The 17201-nt window shown below is 45.1% G+C and overlaps 1 protein-coding gene across 1 annotated transcript in view; it reads left to right on the plus strand.

Moving 5' to 3' along the window:
- The window catches only part of LOC308665426 (carboxyl-terminal PDZ ligand of neuronal nitric oxide synthase protein-like), an 86177-nt gene that overhangs the window by 49383 nt on the left and 19593 nt on the right, over nt 1-17201 (plus strand). Inside the window, 5 exon segments of the mRNA XM_081323442.1 lie at nt 2650-2791; nt 3117-3277; nt 4563-4733; nt 6306-6471; nt 11331-11483. Of these exon segments, the coding sequence (XP_081179568.1) occupies nt 2650-2791; nt 3117-3277; nt 4563-4733; nt 6306-6471; nt 11331-11483 (793 nt within the window).

Raw genomic sequence — 17201 nt, forward strand, 5'->3', positions numbered from 1 at the left:
AACACTGGCTCCCTAGACCAAGAAACAGAGATGAGCACCATGCCCTAGAATCAGACACAACTGACAGAGAAATCTTTACTTTTACCTTTTATTCTTAAAAAAAAACACCATTTAAACCTAAATGACACCATAACTTTTATGACAGTTATTATTTGTTCTCTGGGGATATAATGTAGGAATGGCCACTCCAAAAATGTATTCCTTGTTAACGCCTTCATGTCTAAGTGACAAACTACATATTATTGCAAAAATGTATCTAGCTTGTTGCTTACTCAAAATTCAGAATAGTGTTATATATCTGCCTTCTGATTCAGGTAGAAGTTTATAAGAGAGTATCAGGTAAGTCTACCAGTATATATCTGAAACAAACTCAGAAGGAACAGCTTAAAGTCGAAGTGCAGCTTCTCAGTCATTCAGTACAACATTCAATGGACTGATTTGCAAATTTAGAAAACCCATCTGTGATTCTTTCCATGTCACTAAACAGCAAGACTCCAAAGTTGAAAGGGAAGAATGTAGGAAAATAAGCTCTTCGGGAGCAGATTATCTAATTATGTTGAGACAATATGTTGGCTACAGAAATCAGAGAAAAGCATTACATGGAAGAAAGTGGATTATTACCCAAATTGACAGCCCAGGTTCGAATCTCAGATAAAGGGTATGACTGACTGATGAGAACATAAAGAGTTCGAAATGGCCATATCAGCCTCCCAAAATTCTTTATTAGCAATTTGAATAATTTGCATATATATATATATATATATATATATATATATATATATATATATATATATATATATATATATATATATATATATATATATATACACATATGTGCAAATTATATATATACCGTATATACTTGAGTATAAGCCGAATTTTTCAGCCCACTTTTTGGGCTGAAAAATTCCACTTCGGCTTATACTCCAGTCAACAAAAAAACTTACCGAGGACTTGTGCGCGGCCGAGGCTTTGGTGCTTCCGGGATCGCGCGCACCTCTCCCAAGCCACCGCCGTCCGAGACCTGCCGAGGTTTGGGGAGGTGCGCGCGCACCTCCCCAAACCTCCCCAAACGGCAGGTCTCCGTTCCTCCGCGCCCTGCCTGCCTGCTTCTTTCCGCAGCGGAAAGAAGCAGGCAGGCAGGGCGCGGAGGAACGGAGACCTGCCGACGTTTGGGGAGGTTTGGGCACCTCCCCAAACCTCCCCAAACGTCGGCAGGTCTCCGTTCCTCCTGCCGACGTTTGGGGAGGTTTGGGCGCCTCCCCAAACCTCCCCAAACGTCGGCAGGTCTCCGTTCCTCCTGCCGACGTTTGGGGAGGTTTGGGCGCCTCCCCAAACCTCCCCAAACGTCGGCAGGTCTGCGCGGAGGAACGGAGACCTGGGGAGGTTTGGGGAGGCGCCCAAACCTCCCCAAACGTCGGCAGGAGGAACGGAGACCTGCCGACGTTTGGGGAGGTTTGGGGAGGCGCCCAAACCTCCCCAAACGTCGGCAGGTCTGCGCGGAGGAACGGAGACCTGGGGAGGTTTGGGGAGGCGCCCAAACCTCCCCAAACGTCGGCAGGAGGAACGGAGACCTGCCGACGTTTGGGGAGGTTTGGGGAGGCGCCCAAACCTCCCCAAACTTCGGCAGGTCTGTGCGGAGGAACGGAGACCTGCCGACGTTTGGGGAGGTTTGGGGAGGCGCCCAAACCTCCCCAAACGTCGGCAGGTCTGCGCGGAGGAACGGAGACCTGCCGACGTTTGGGGAGGTTTGGGGAGGCGCCCAAACCTCCCCAAACGTCGGCAGGTCTCCGTTCCTCCGCGCCCTGCCTGCCTGCTTCTTTCCGCAGCGGAAAGAAGCAGGCAGGCAGGGCGCGGAGGTCCGGAGACCTGCCGACGTTTGGGGAGGTTTGGGGAGGTGCGCGCGCACCTCCCCAAACCTCCCCAAACTTCGGCAGGTCTCCGGACGGCGGTGGCTTGGGAGAGGTGCGCGCGATCCTGGAAGCACCGAAGCCTCGGCCGCGCGCAAGTCCTCGGTAAGCTCCGGGCGGTCACTTGCTTCGCGTCTCCTGAGGGAAGGGGGGGCGACTGGAGCGGGCGTGTTTCCTCGCCTGCTGGGCGCCGCGATTTGCCCGGGGAACGCGCGGGCCCCGAATGGCAGCGTGGAGCGAGGAAGCGGACAGCCAGGGCTTCCCCGAGAGCCGCGGCCACACAGGGTATTCCTGTGTATTCAGGCTTGCAAAATGGCGGATCGAGCCTCTGCTGGCGGCAGAGGCTTGCAGAGCGCGGATCCAGCCTCCGCCGGCGGCAGAGGCTTGCAGAGCGCGGATCCAGCCTCCGCCGGCGGCGGAGGCTTGCAGAGCGCGGATCCAGCCTCCGCCGGCGGCGGAGGCTTGCAGAATGGCGGATCGGCTTATACTCGAGTCAACAACTTTTCCCAGTTTTTGGGGGTGAAATTGGGGGTCTCGGCTTATACTCGAGTCGGCTTATACTCAAGTATATACGGTATATATATATATACATATATATATATACATATATATGTATATGTACTATATTGTACCTAACTGAATATTAAGAGAAGGGACATAGATCTTTTCCCTCAGAAATAACTGTACCTTGGTCTTCAGAGGGGACGTTCTTATTGCTCTTTTTCTCTCTACCTTGCAGAGTCAAGCCATGCGCATTGTTCGAACAGTGGGGCAAGCATTTGAAGTTTGCCATAAATTGAGCCTTCAGCATACACAGCAGAACGCTGATGGCCAAGAGGACAGTCATAGTGAAAAGGCCAGCGAGGATTTGGAAGCACCAGGTAAAAAGACAACAACAATGATAGGAAAGGTTCTCTTTCTATGAACAGAAAATTGAAGTCCCAGACAGACAGGAAAAGAAGTGGCAAAACTTTATTTGAGTGAAGAATGGGTTCAATGACTTGCCCAGAGCAGGTTGAAAAATGCCCTCAGCCCTCGGATACAGAATTGAAAGAGTGGAGCTAATCTTTCTCTGCATGGAAATAATCTTTCTTTGTGGGCCTACTGGGACTTCACTTTTGCCTCTCCTAAACCAGATGTTAGGACCTTATCTTAGATCCTGCCTAGATTGCTGTAATAATTTTTGCTACTGATAATTTCTCATAGCCTGTGGTTTGACTGAACCTGTACCTATCAACACTACTGAGGAAACAGATATTGATGCCGTGGACACTAGTCGATCAGGGAGTGATCACTTGGAGTTTACCAGGGGAGTGACGGACCTTGACGCTGTTGGTAAAGAGATGTCTGGTCTTCTTTGCAGCAAGGTATACGTCTCCTTGTCAGTGATGCTTCTGTTCAAAGAATACAGCTCTAGGAAGAGTGCTTGAATAACTCTGCCTTTTATAGAATCAAAAGTCTAACTGACACGTGGTCCACTACCTTACAGAGCATAGGCTATCCTAATCCTGAAGTGAAAGTAATCAGGAAAATGAATCAAATGAAATACTTATGTTCCTGAACTGAAAAAAACCAATTGTTTCCTTTTCTTGCATTGTTCATGAGAAATGTATCGTTTCATTAATGGGAATTATCCATTCATATTTAATTTGTGGGAAGTATGAGAAATATCGATCAGATGGTTGGCACTTTGGCAGGTCGAATCCCGAGTGCCGCGTAACAGAGTGAGCGCCTGTTACTCGTCCCAGCTTCTGCCAACCTAGCAGTTCGAAAGCACGTAAAAATGCAAGTAGAAAAATTGGGACCACTACGGTGTGAAGGTAACAGCGTTCCGTGCGCCTTTGGCGTCTAGTCATGCCGGCCACATGACCACGGAGACGTCCTCGGACAAGCGCTGGCTCTTCGGCTTTGAAACGGAGATGAGCACCGGCCCCTAGAGTCGGAAACGACTAGCACGCATGTGCAGGGGAACCTTTACCTTTACCTTTATGAGAAATATATCATTCATTGGAAATAAATCGATCCTACACAGTAGAGCCTTTGCCAAAGGAATGGTATGGTGATACATGTCAGCCCATTCCCAATGTTCTCAGCAGATGATCTCTGTTCTTGATGCTATGCAATATTTGAAAACTGTGTACTTCAGAAGCTCAGCTCTTTTCTGTTTCCCTGCCAGATGTCTACACCTTCTCCATCTCCTCCTTCACTTGATATTGGCAGGAAACAATGATATTTTAAAATCTCTGATGTTAAGATGGCTACCTACCTAGATGATAAATTATATTAGCCAGAATGAGTAGAATCTGATCCTCTTGGGTCGAAGCCTCTGCATCATCATGGTTGATGCTGTTACTTTTTTTTTTAATTGGGCAAAGAGAAAGTAGTATGGATGGTTTCCCCAAAACTATGGATGAGCTGGAGGAAATTGTCCTGGTTGATGGTGTTGTTGCTGAGCTATGTAAGCACCAGAACCTCTGTGGTCTCCTTCCTAAAGTAGAGTGTAACCGTGCTTTGGTTGTGCCACTGTAGCTGCTCCTTTCTGCCTATTGGGTGGGGAAGAATTATGTTCCTGACAAATAAAAGATGTATACTGGGGTATAGGAAAGTCTAAACTGCATCCTGCATTGATCATTGCATCTGCTTTTTTCATAGGACTTGGTTCATAAAGAGAATATCTTCATGGCTTCTCCTAAAATGCTTCTCCCTTCTTCTTCTACCCAGTTGCCTGAGCCAGAGGTTCCCCTCTCTGCTCATCACCAAATGCAGTTTCTGCAACAGCTTTTGCAGCAGCAACAGCAACAGACTCAGTTTGCGGTGGCTCAGGTTATTATCTATTTTGCAGGAAGATCTAATTGAAGAAAAGTCTGCATAGAAATCCTATACAAAGTCATCTGAACTGTGTTAGTGTATGAAATGTTCCAGCCTGAGCTTGGCTAATAGTTGCCTGTTCAACTGCAGTTCTTTAGCTAGGAAATAGCAAAAGATTTAAAGGAATAGAACCCTAGATCAGCAGTTTCAGTGCCAACTTTACTGCACAGCTCTCATGGAATATCCTTTTCTTTACTGCCAGTGTATTAATTTATTATTATTTATTTATTAATTTGGTTTATATACCGCCCTACTCCCAAAGGACTCAGGGCGGTTTACAAGGCAAAATTTAAAAACAATACAATATAAAATTAAAATTAAAATTAAATTAAGTCTAGCCGCAAAAATTAAAATCACAATTTAAAAACATTAAACCCCTCAGTCCAGACCAGATAGCTCAAAGAGCCAGGTTTTTAGGTCCCGGCGAAATGAACGAAGGTCGGGGGCAGTCCGGAGTTCCGTTGGCAGTTGATTCCATAGGGCAGGCGCGCCCACAGAGAACGCCCTCCCCCTGGGGATCGCTCGTCAGCAATCCTTGACTGGTGGTACCCTGAGGAGGCCCTCCCTGTGGGAGCGCACAGGACGATGGGAAATTGACGCTGGCAGCAGGTGCTCCCTTAGATAATCCGGGCTCATGCCATTTAGGGCTTTATAGGTCATCACCAGTACCTTGAATCTCACCCGGAGGGCAACTGGAAGCCAATGCAGCTTGCGGAGAAGAGGTGTTACATGGGAGTATCGGGAGACTCCCATCACAACTCGCGCGGCTGCATTCTGCACCAGCTGAAGCCTCCGAGTGGTCTTCAGGGGCAGCCCCATGTAGAGAGCATTGCAGTAGTCTAGCCGGGAGGTCACGAGCACATGGGTGACTGTGCGTAGGGCATCTCGGTCCAGATAGGGCCGCAACTGGCGCACCAGGCGAACCTGGGCAAAAGCCCCCCTGGCCACGGCTCCTATATGATCTTCCAAACTGAGCCGTGAATCCAGGAGGACGCCCAAGTTGCGGGCCCTATCAATGAAAATGTAAGAATATTTGGTGGTGGTTGAAACAATATACCATTTGTTTTCTTACTCATGATCCGTTCCCCTTGGAGACTGATATCACTCTGAATGTTGTTTTTATCCTTAAGCCAATATCTTGGTTTCTTTTTAGTATCTAAGACAGGGGTGTCAAACTTGCAATGCCATGTGACATTCGTAACGTATCGCAACTTTTTTTCCCCATTACCGGCAATGGGGTGGGCGCAGTTTCGCCATGACGCATCTGGCCTGTGTGCCAGCAGTTAGACATCCCTGATCTAAGGGCTCTGCAAAGTATTTGGTGGGTTGGATCTTCTCCTCAGTTTCTGCAGGCCCAAAAGACAGTTTCACTAGCTATCTCAGGGGAAGTAATCTTGAAGTATATTCAGCCTCCATTCATATCTATATTCAAAGTGTAGGGTTCTGTCAGAAAGAAAGCTCTTCTGTACTATCTACTTCTCACTGCAGCTATGTATAACCACGTGTTTTTTTGTCTCTGTTTTGCAGGTACATCTGTTGAAAGACCAATTAGCTACAGAGGCAGCTGCCCGCCTTGAGGCACAGGCCCGAGTACATCAGCTCTTGCTTCAGAATAAAGACCTTCTTCAGCATATATCACTTCTGGTAAAGCAAGTGCAGGAATTGGAGGCAAAACTGCTGGGAGTTAACACCAGTAAGAGCTCTTCCTTCTCCCGTCTATAGGAACCATTTCTTTTCCTGTCTTAGTTTTCTGTCCAGAACACATTTTCCGTTTGTCTTTCATGCCGCAATTTTTTTACAGCAAGTTATATCTGTACCAAATGTAAACTAATTGAATTGTTTGAGGAAAAGTAAAGTGTCTAGAGGAAAAAAGCAAAGGGTCTAGGGCAGGGGTAGGCAACCTCGGCTCTTTTATGACTCATGGACTTCAACTCCCAGAATTCCTGAGTCAGCTATGCTGACTCAGGAATTCTGGGAGTTGAAGTCCATGAGTCATAAAAGAGCCGAGGTTGCCTACCCCTGGTCTAGGGTCTCATCTGTCTTTACTCCGAAGGGAAAATTAGCCCAACTTATCAAATGCAGCACCGTAAAAGACAGAATAGAAGTACAAGTAAAATAGACACTTATGGGTAGAAAAAGGGGTGGAGAAATAATGCTGTTTTGGAGCTTTTACCAACATAACAACGTCTCTTAAGTCATGTCCAGTTAGACTTCATTTTCCTCCAGCAACACTCTCATCATTTCTTAACACTTTTCAGGACCTGCAACTTCTCTGTGAACCACGGGGAGAGTCAAGAGCGATGGGTTGAGACAGGCCGTACAGGCATGATCTTGTCCAAATCCTTGGGTGCCCTTTGATTTCAGGATGTTATCAAGACTTTGGGAGGACTGTGCAGCAACCCACCCACCCCCCGAGCATCCCCCAGTTCCCTCTGGAACCAATTGTGGTCTATCATTGCTAGGGGCGTATTTGAAGAGATCTGACCTCTTTGCAGAGGAGGCAGCATAAGAGAGTCTCAAGAACACCAGGGCGTGATCTGACCATGACAAGCAGGATAATGTTAGATCCCCCACCAGTTCACATTGCCATTGCTTCAATAAGAAAATCATTGTCAGACCTAGCCTGGCTTGGACATTTAGGAAAGAAAGACTCTCGACTCCATTTGTAGCGAAAGGTATACTTGTATTAAAGCCAAGTTGTTACAGAATAAGCAAAGCCAGATCTGAATATTCCTGCATAAAGTCAGTGGTTTTTCCTTTCTCCCAGGTGTTCCCACTTTGGTCATTTTCTTAAATGTCCAATGATATTCAAACTAGGTGATTTAGAAACAGTTCTAAAGTTTGGCATCTCTTTGGCAGGTGTTTGCATTCCATTCCCAGGTCTGTGTCCTTGGATCTCTCAACCGTTGTCTTTGGTTGGCACTTCTAGTTCCTGTCATCCCCCCCTCCCCATATTCCTCCATTGGTACTCCCCCTTTTTTATGGAAGAATGAAATGGAAGCAAGGCTGAAGCGGTTTGATAGCAGATCTGACAATCATGAGGTCACTGTCCTGAGTCAGACCCAAGCCACCATGGTAGTCATGAACTTCTGAGCTGTTTCCAAGGTTGAACCCAGTGATGGCAGGTTGAAGTCCTCCAGAATATAAGTCTAGGGAACTCCACTGCCAGCCCTGAAATGGCCTTCAGTGGCTCTGGCAGGGAAATTGCAACACAGCAGGGAGGCTGGTATGTTAGCAACAATCCCTATTGATCCCATGAGCCCAGTTTCAAAAACAGGATCTCACAACCAGAGACCTGGGGAGTAAGACCCCTGAAGGCCAAAAGAGACTCTGATGATCACTGCCACATCAACTCTCTGAGGTCTTGGCTGGTGCCAGATCCTAAATCTGGCTGGTCATATCTCTAACAAGGGAACCCCCACTTCCAGATTCAGCCAGGTCTTGGTGATGCATGCCAGATCTCCTTGATGTGTTCTTGGATAAAGGGAGCTTTGTTGACTGACCTGGCATTCACCAGGAGCTGCCGAACCTCCGGGCCATCGAGAATATACATTGGGCCATTTCCCCCTGTAATAGCCTGCCTTCTGGCTCCCATAGCATTCCATGGCCATTGCCACTGTAACTTATTGTTCCCTCCCTTCCCCCTGGTCTCCCTCCTCTGAGAACCAAGAGCTCTGTCATCTTCCTCCAGCCACTCTCATTCACTTCCTAAGCCATCCTGGGGAGATAGGTGAAGGAGCGAGCCTTCATAGGGGTATAGCTCAAGCTTGTAGCACCAACAGGGCTTCAGAAGGGAACTTATCAAATTTGCAGGGGAACCAACCTAGAAATAAGGCAAAATTTCCTGACTGTGGGAACAATCAGTGGAACAGCTTGTCTTCAGAAATTGTGTGTGCTTCATCACTGGAGGTTTTTAAGAAGAGACCGGACAGCCATTTGTCTGCCTGAGCATCGGGTTGGACTAGAAGACCTCCAAGGTCCCTTCCGACTCTGTTATTCTGAGGGCACTCTCACCCAAGACTCTTCACCGACTCTCACTTTGGGTGGGGAGCTGCAAGTATCCACCCTAACGCAATAGCCACTCCTAGGCTTTCACCCTAGGAGCGAGGTAATCTCAATTGAAGCATGGATGGGTGGATCCTTTAGTAGCGCACCCGATCTTGCTGTGTTCTCAGTCAGGCCCAGATTATTTTATTCGTTGGAAGAAACACATGAAAACATAGCCAGATTAAGCGAATAGTCAATCAATCAGTCTCGGCATCTCCTGGATTAATATTAATTGAATTTTGGGGTGATCACATGAATTTCTAGTGGCTTTTTGTGAAGGATACACGTGCACTTAATTCATCAGAGTTCTTATGATTATCATATTTTTATTCCACCTTTTAAAAAATACAGTTCAATATATCTAATTCTCCTGCCTATTCTTTTCCAAACAACAACCCTGTGAGGTGAACTGGGCTGAGAGGAACAGGCCCATAGTCACCTAGCCATCTTTCATGCTGAAGGGAGGTCTCCTGGTATCTAGGTCAGCATCTTTGCCATGACACCAAACTGTTCTCAAGAGTTTATTGTGTTGCGGACTTTCATATAATGGTGAAGTTGTATGATATGTTTCACTTTCATTAAACTGTATTCTTGACATTCTGGTTTAATGTTTGCTATCTTAGGAGTGTTTTTATATCTCTTAGTGATGTGATTTTTCTTCACACATTGTTTTTTTTTTATGGTCATCAAAAATCTTCATTCTCCAGTTTGGCCTTCAGTTTATGCATAAAGCCAGCTGCTGCTGTAGTGATGTCTTAATTAGTAGAATAGAATAGAGCTGGAAGGGACCTTGGAGGTCTTCTAGTCCAGCCCCCTGCTCAAGCAGGAGAACCTATACCATCTCAGACAGGCGAATGTCCAGTCTACACTGACTACACTGTTATGTAGTCTATTGCTTTTGTGTGTTGTTTGCTTATTTTAGAATGATGTTCCTTCTGAATGCAGCTTTAGCTTGCCATGGCAATATCTATGGAGATTCTCAGTCATCCAGGTCATAGCTGCCTCAAAGATGCTTTTTCAAAAGGCAACTGGACTGGAGATTTTTTGAGGAAGAAGAAGATGTTTCTCTTCTCATCCAAGAAGCTTCATCAGTGTTGATGAAGCTTCTTGAATGAGAAGTGAAACATCGTCGTCTTCTTCCTCAAGAGAACAGTCCAATTGCCTTTTGAAAAAGCACCTTTGAGATGCCATGGCAATGAAGTTCAGTGCAAGGTATTTAAAAAAAAATGTAATTTCTATCATTAAAAAATTCAGGTGTCACCTCGTGTCAAAAAATGCTCTTAGCTTCACTGTGTTTCAACTATCCTATAACATCCTCACAAGTCCATAAAGAACAAGGATTGTGCACTCTTGAACTGAATTGCATAAATAAGGCAATTTCTTTCTTTGTATGAAAGTTTGTTTCTATTTTATGCAGAGCTCCATGCAGAAAGATTTAGGGATTAGGACCCATTCCATTATAAATATAATGACATCTGTGGCCTTACCAAAGATCATAGTAATCACATTCCCAACTTTGTAAAATACTACTATTCCCACAAAGAGATTGTTTGCTCTCTAGCAGATTGTTCTTTGACTATGAACACCATTCTTTAGGTATGCCTCATACTCCATGGGATATTGGGCATCCTTCTGATCTTACAGGATGAACAGAGACAAATGCAGAAAGATTATCCTATAAATATAAGACCAAAATCCATGTGATATTTTATAGATGACAACCGATAGCTTGAATTGTACCAATTGTACACTGAGAACATATAGCTGGTCCAGGATTTGACTGCAAAAGCAGTTTGGAGTTCATCACAGTATTGTCAACCATCCCACTGGGTTAGACAGGAAAAGCAACTCCTGCTACATTTTTTTTACCAAGAGTATAACTTTACTAAAAATTCTACATGGGTACAGAAGTAGAAAAGCCAGTTCTAATTATTTTGTGTGCAAACAACATAGGAAAACTTTCCCTTTTTCCCCTGGACCTCCCATTGTCCATTGTCGACCAATCATTTGCACTCACTTTGTTTTGGGAATGTCTGTCTGCCTCGGATGTTCCCAACCAGTGACCTTGGGGTGTTGGGTCTGCCTCAGGCTTCCAGTCGACACACTTGCATTTTCCTCACAAGCCTCCATTACATTCCAATGCATCCCCTCCCCCCTTCCCTTACTATTGTCTGGTTGTGAGCTGGGCTGTGTAGCGAGTCAGCCATGAAAAGTATGCTTGTAACATATGTCCATTCTGTGAGCTGCACTGATTACTAGTGGTTTTATGAGTAATCAGCACAGCTCACAGATTTTAGATGTGTTATAAGCATACTGTGATGCTCCCCAAACTGTTTTTGCAGTCGTAACCTGGACCAGCTGTATATTCTCAGTGGTCTTCAAGAGCAGCAGAAATAATTGCAACAGGTAATTGTTCTCTTGGATGGTTAGAGTAGCCATCTTCTCTGACATAAACATGGCAGAAGTAATTGCTCTGATGCTCCATTCTTTCTTCTTGTCTTTCAGTGGACTATCAAGACAGCTTGTTGGAAATAACCTATCGATCAGGTGCCCTGCCTGTTCTGTGTGATTCCACTACCCCTATGCCTGAGGACACCCACCTTCTTCAGCCTGACAACAGCTTCTCCAATGTTTCCAGTTCTCTGGGCAGCCCTTTAGGTAGGAGTGACTGTTTGGTGAAACTGGAATGCTTCCATTTCCTTCCTAGTATGGACCCTCCTTTGGGCAGCCTGGAGCTCATCAAATTTCGTGAGTTTGGTATTGCCTCTGAGTATGAATCCAACATGGATGAAGGCGAGGAGTGGGACTCATGGGCCCAAGAGGAGCCACGTCGCCTGCTCAATATCCTGGACAAACAGGGGCTGGGAGATAGCCTGGAAGATGAGGTTGCCCTTTGAAAGAAAAATGAAGTGTCTTAGGTCTGATAATATATGAAATGATGTTTGCATGTCCTTTTAAAAGGTCTCAGCAAGCCTGTCTATTTCTGTTCTCTCTTCTGAGTACAGATTCTTCCTGTGAAAGAGTGAACCTTTGGAGGAATGATAGTTCCTGGTCCTCACTGTTAGGCCATTTGAAAAACTGCTCTTTTTCCACTGACAGAACAAGTATTACCTCAGATGTCCCACGTCTCTGATCTTCTATCACTTTAGAGCATTGGCATCTCAAAAAAGTTAGTTTTCCTTTAGGAAAGCAGTTTTGAGAGTGAAAGTATAGTATTGAAAGTGCGTGGATAAAAACCCAAAGCCAGCAATGGGAGTGAAGAAGTTACTAGAGGCCTGGAAGGATGTCTTCAGCGTACAATATTTCCCTTGGCCTCTCCCTATAAATGTTGGAAACAGAATATATCATGCAAGTCAAGCAATGTATTCCATTTGCCTGGTTTGCAAAAAGCCATTAGGAAAGAGAACATACTGCGTACAATGTGTTTGACTTTGGTACAGAATTGCCTTGTCTGTACTGTGCTGCCTTCTGTGGGTAGAATATGTAGAGTCCTGCTCTTAGCCAAAACTTTGCAACTTTCTGCCTTTCCTGTTTAAGCCTCCCTATTTAATCTTCAGACAGGACCAGTAAGCGCTTTATGTCTGTGAAATTTGAAGAAAATGGTTCAGCTTTGAACAAATTGCACAGGGATAAATTGTTTAACATGACATCCATGCTCTTTTGGAATCTGAACCTGTTCATTCATGAATACATTACAGAAAAGGCTTCCCCAATTCCAAAAGAATAGCTATAGTATTTTGTCTTTGGAGAAGCATTTTAAGAAGAAGTCCTTGTCAAAGCAGCTTCTCGATTGTTCATCCCAAACAAATGCAGACTATGTGGCTAGCCTGACACCTCAGGAAACCATCTCATGGGAGTGGTTTATTTGGTTCCAATCTAACATCTGTAAACATATCTACTGTCTTTCATTTGATCATCTGCTGCATTGCATGAACTCAGCTGTATCTTTGATGCAACCAAGTTTAGCACAGCCAATCACGTCTGTCTTTTCCATATGATAGATTCTGTCCCATATAACTGGGTGCTGATTACCTAGTAAAGACTCTGCTCTCATACTTATGTTGCTGATATGTCATTTGCATATAGCCCAAATACACAAGTAGCCTTTCTGCCTGCAGTGGTAATGGAAAAAGGTTAAATTGGCATGTGAAGTTTCTTTCTAGATTGTATTTTAATTCAAATGATAAATAACTTTGTTTAGTGTTTGCTTTTTATGTTACAGCAGTGTGACAAATTTACCTGGACCTTTCCTTTGAAATGTGCCCAGATTAACTTCTTAATCATTAGTAGTTAAAATATTTTCTGCTTGATATTGTGATTGCTGCTTCGGAATTAAGTCTGTAGAGTTTGATTTTGTTCAGAAATACTTTCTGCAAAATGGTTCACTAGATTTTTTTTAGTTTTGATTGCAGTAATTTTAAGGAACAGTTAGATAAAGCTGCAGAAGACTTAGGCCGGGGGTGTCAAACTCCCGGCCCACGGGCCAGATGTGTCATCTGAAAGCCACGCCCACCCCATTGCCAGCAATGGCAAAACTGTCCCGATACGTTGTGCGACGTCACGTGACGTCGTGAGTTTGACATGTCTGAGTTAGGCAGGAAAAGAACTGATGTGGTTCCAGTCTACAAAAGGGGGGGAAATGGATCCAGTAAACTGCAGACTGACATAAATAGTTGGGAAAATTCTGGAAAAGATAATCAAGCAGTGCATTTGTAAGTATCTAGAAACAAGCAAAGTTATTACTAGAAGTCAACATGGGTTTGTCAAAAACAGATACATCTGACAAAGTAGACCACAGCCTACTTCATTGTAAGGTAGACTAATCTGAGCTAGACTGCCTCACCACCAGCTGGATACATAACTGCATTCAATGTCTAGTCCTCAATGGAACTACATCTAAATGCAGGGAAGCATGCAGTGGGGTACCTGAAGATTCTGCCTTATGCCCAGTGTTCTTCAACAACTTCACAAATGATTTAGAAGGGGAACTCATAAAATTTGAAGATGACACCAAGCTGGGGGGAATACTAACCCTTTAAGAAGATAGACTCAAAATTCAGAAGAATCTTGAGACATTTGAAAGCTAGGTACTATCCAACAAAATGCAATTCAGTGGTGAGAGAAGTAAGGCCCTACCTTATAGGCAAGAAAAACCGAACGCACGGGTATAAAATAGATTGTACCTGGCTCAGCAGTAGTAAATGAGAATGATCTAGGTGTCCAAGTAGACCACCATTTAAGTATGAACCAGTGGTGTGCTACAACTGCCAAAAAAGCTAATGTAGTCCTAGGGTCCGTGAACAGAGGGATAGTTTCAAGATCACATAAAGTGTTGCTACTACTTTAAACTGCATTGGAAGACTACACTTGGAATATTGCCTCTAGTCTGCTCAGCGTAATGCAAAAATGATGTTGAGACCTTGGAAAGAGTGCAGAGAAGAGCAACAAAGGTGATTAGGGATTTGGAGGCTAAAACATATGATAAATGATTAAGGAAACACCAGCAAACAAGAGCACAGCGAACAAATAGCTGCATGTGGAGTCAGAGGCAGCTGGCAGCAGAGAACGAGAGAGCCAGCTCCGGAGCACAGCTAAGCAGCCCAATGCTGGAGGGGGTGGGGGGAGAAGGCAACGGAGAACAGCAAACTGGAACCAGAGCAACACACACACACCCATCCGACAGAGCAGCCACGCAGGATAACAAAGGGGACACCAGAGGACTTCTAGGCCAGCCCGGCACAGGGAGATGGATGTGGCAAACTGGGCCACGCAACACACTGGCAGCTCAAGTGGTGGAAAGGCAGCTGACAGCAGTGCGAGGCAGAGGACTGGTGAGACAGCTGGGGGAAGCGAAAAGGAGGTGGCCGGTGGCAATGCGAGGCAGCGGACTGATGAAGCGGCTGGGGACAGCACGGAGGCAGTGGGCAGTGGCAGCAGTGGACTGGGAGGCCTGCAGGCGATGGCATCCTTTTCTGAGGACTGGGAGGCCTGCAGGTGGAGGTGAGGCAACAGCAGCGGACCGGGAGGCCTGTAGGCAGTGGCAAGGCAGCAAGACAAAAAACACCAAATATCAAACTCATGGAACAGACAACTGAGGCTATTGTGGTATGCAGTACATGTTCCATGTATGCACTGATGCCCAAAGAACACCCCAACTATATATGCATCAGATGCAAATTATGTGAACTATTACAGGAAAAGATTAGGAACTTAGAAGCAACTCTAGCCAAACCCCGACACACGAAAGAAAGCTCCACCCAGACGGAACCAAACAACGAACAAATAACTCCCACTTGAACCCACCGATAAACCCTTGGAGGAAAATATGTCACACACAGAAGGAAACACAATACCCAAAGAAAGAAACAGCATACCACAAACAACCCCCCTCGGCCCAACCAGAAACAGCCCCACTAAAACTGACCAATTAATTTCTCCCCTTAGACGGAAACATGCAGACCCACAACCCCCCTCTCAAAGAAGACATGCAGACACCTAGCAAAAAGACAACTTCAAACTTCCCTAAAAAGGTCACTTCAAATATCCCTAAAAAAGCCACTTCAAATATCTCTTAAAAAGCCACATCAGCAAACACACCTGAGATAAAACAGAAAAGCACCCCAGACTGCAGTACCCCACAAAAGGAAAGGAGAGTGTTGGTAATAGGAGACTCCATCCTCAAAGGAACAAAACCATCCATCTGTAGACTAGACATACAATCCAGGGAGGTATGCTGTCTCCCTGGAGCAGAATAATTAGGCCCACAGATTACTACCCCTTCCTCCTCCACCACACTGGGACGAATGACACAACAAACAACCTGAGTGCAACAGTGAGGGACTACAAACAACTAGTCAACAAAGTTAAAGCAGCTAGGAGCACAAGTAGTGTTCTCATCCATACTCCCAACGAAAGGCCAACACCCATTGAGGCAAAAAAGAATTTTAGAATTAAACCACTGGCTAAATGGTTGGTGTCGCCAAGAAAACTTTGGTTTCCTGGCTCATTGAATTTCCTACACGAGGGACTCTTGGCAAGGGATGGGCTACACTTCACGAAAACAGATCTCCAAACAACTAGAAACAAAGTCATAACTAGTAGCCAGCATGGGTTTGTTAAAAACAGATCATGCCAAATCAATCTCATCTCATTCTTCAATAAAGTGACTAAACTAGTAGACCAGCAAAACACAGTATCTAGTATACTTAGATTTCAATAAGGCATTTGACAAGGTAAACCTACTGCACGGTGAGCTAGGAAAAGGTGGAATAGACAACATCACCACCAGATGGATCTATAGCTGGCTAACAAACCGTACTCAATGAGTAGTCCTCAATGGCACTACATCTACATGGAGAGAAGTAAGCAGTGGGGTACCACAAGATTCCATTTTAGGCCCAGTACTCTTCAATATGTTCATAAATGACTTAGATGAGGGAATTGAAGGGGAACTCATCAAATTTGCAGATGACGCCAAACTGACAGGAGTAGCTAACACCCCAGAAGACAAACTCAGGATCCAAAAAGATCTTGACAAACTTGAACAATGGGCCCTATCCAACAAAACGAGTTGCAATGTGGAGAAAAGCAAAGTCTTACATTTAGGCAGGAAAAACCAAAGGTACAAATACAGATTGGGTGAGACCTGGCTTAAAAACAGTAACTGTGAGAGGGACCTGGGAGTCCTAGTGGACGATCACTTGACTATGAGCCAGCAGTGTGCAGCAGCAACCAAAAAAGCTAATACAATCCTGGATTGTATAAGCAGAGGCATAGAATCAAGATCACGCGAATTATTATTACCGCTTTATAAAACCCTAGTAAGTCCACATCTGGAATACTGCAGCCAATTTTGGTCACCATATCACAAAAAAGATGTTGAGAGTCTGGAAAAAATTCAGAGAAGAGCAACTAAGATGATCAAAGGCCTGGAGACTAAAACATATGAAGAATGGCTACGGGACTTGGTTTGGCTAGTCTAAAGAAAAGAAGAAATAGGGGAGACATGATAGCAGTGTTCCAGTATCTGAGGGGCTGCCACAGGCAGAGGGGGCCAGGTTGTTAACCAAAGCACCAGAGGGAACGACAAGAAACAATGGTTAGAAACTGATCAAAGAGAGAAGCAATGTGGAACTAAGGAGAAACTTCCTGACAGTGAGGACAATCAACCAGTGGAACAGCTTGCCCCCAGAAATCATGGGCGCTCCATAACTAGAGATTTTTAAGAGGAGACTGGACATTCACCTGTCTGAGACAGTATAGGTTCTCCTGCTTGAGCGGGGGTGTGTGTGTGGACTAGAAGACCTCCAAGGTCCCTTCCAGCTCTATTCTATTCTAGTCTTACGAAGAGAAGGAATACAGGTGATATGATAGCAG

The sequence above is a fragment of the Vipera berus genome (genome assembly GCF_964194415.1).
Source record: "Vipera berus genome assembly, chromosome: 3".
NCBI classification, from domain to species: domain Eukaryota; kingdom Metazoa; phylum Chordata; class Lepidosauria; order Squamata; family Viperidae; genus Vipera; species Vipera berus.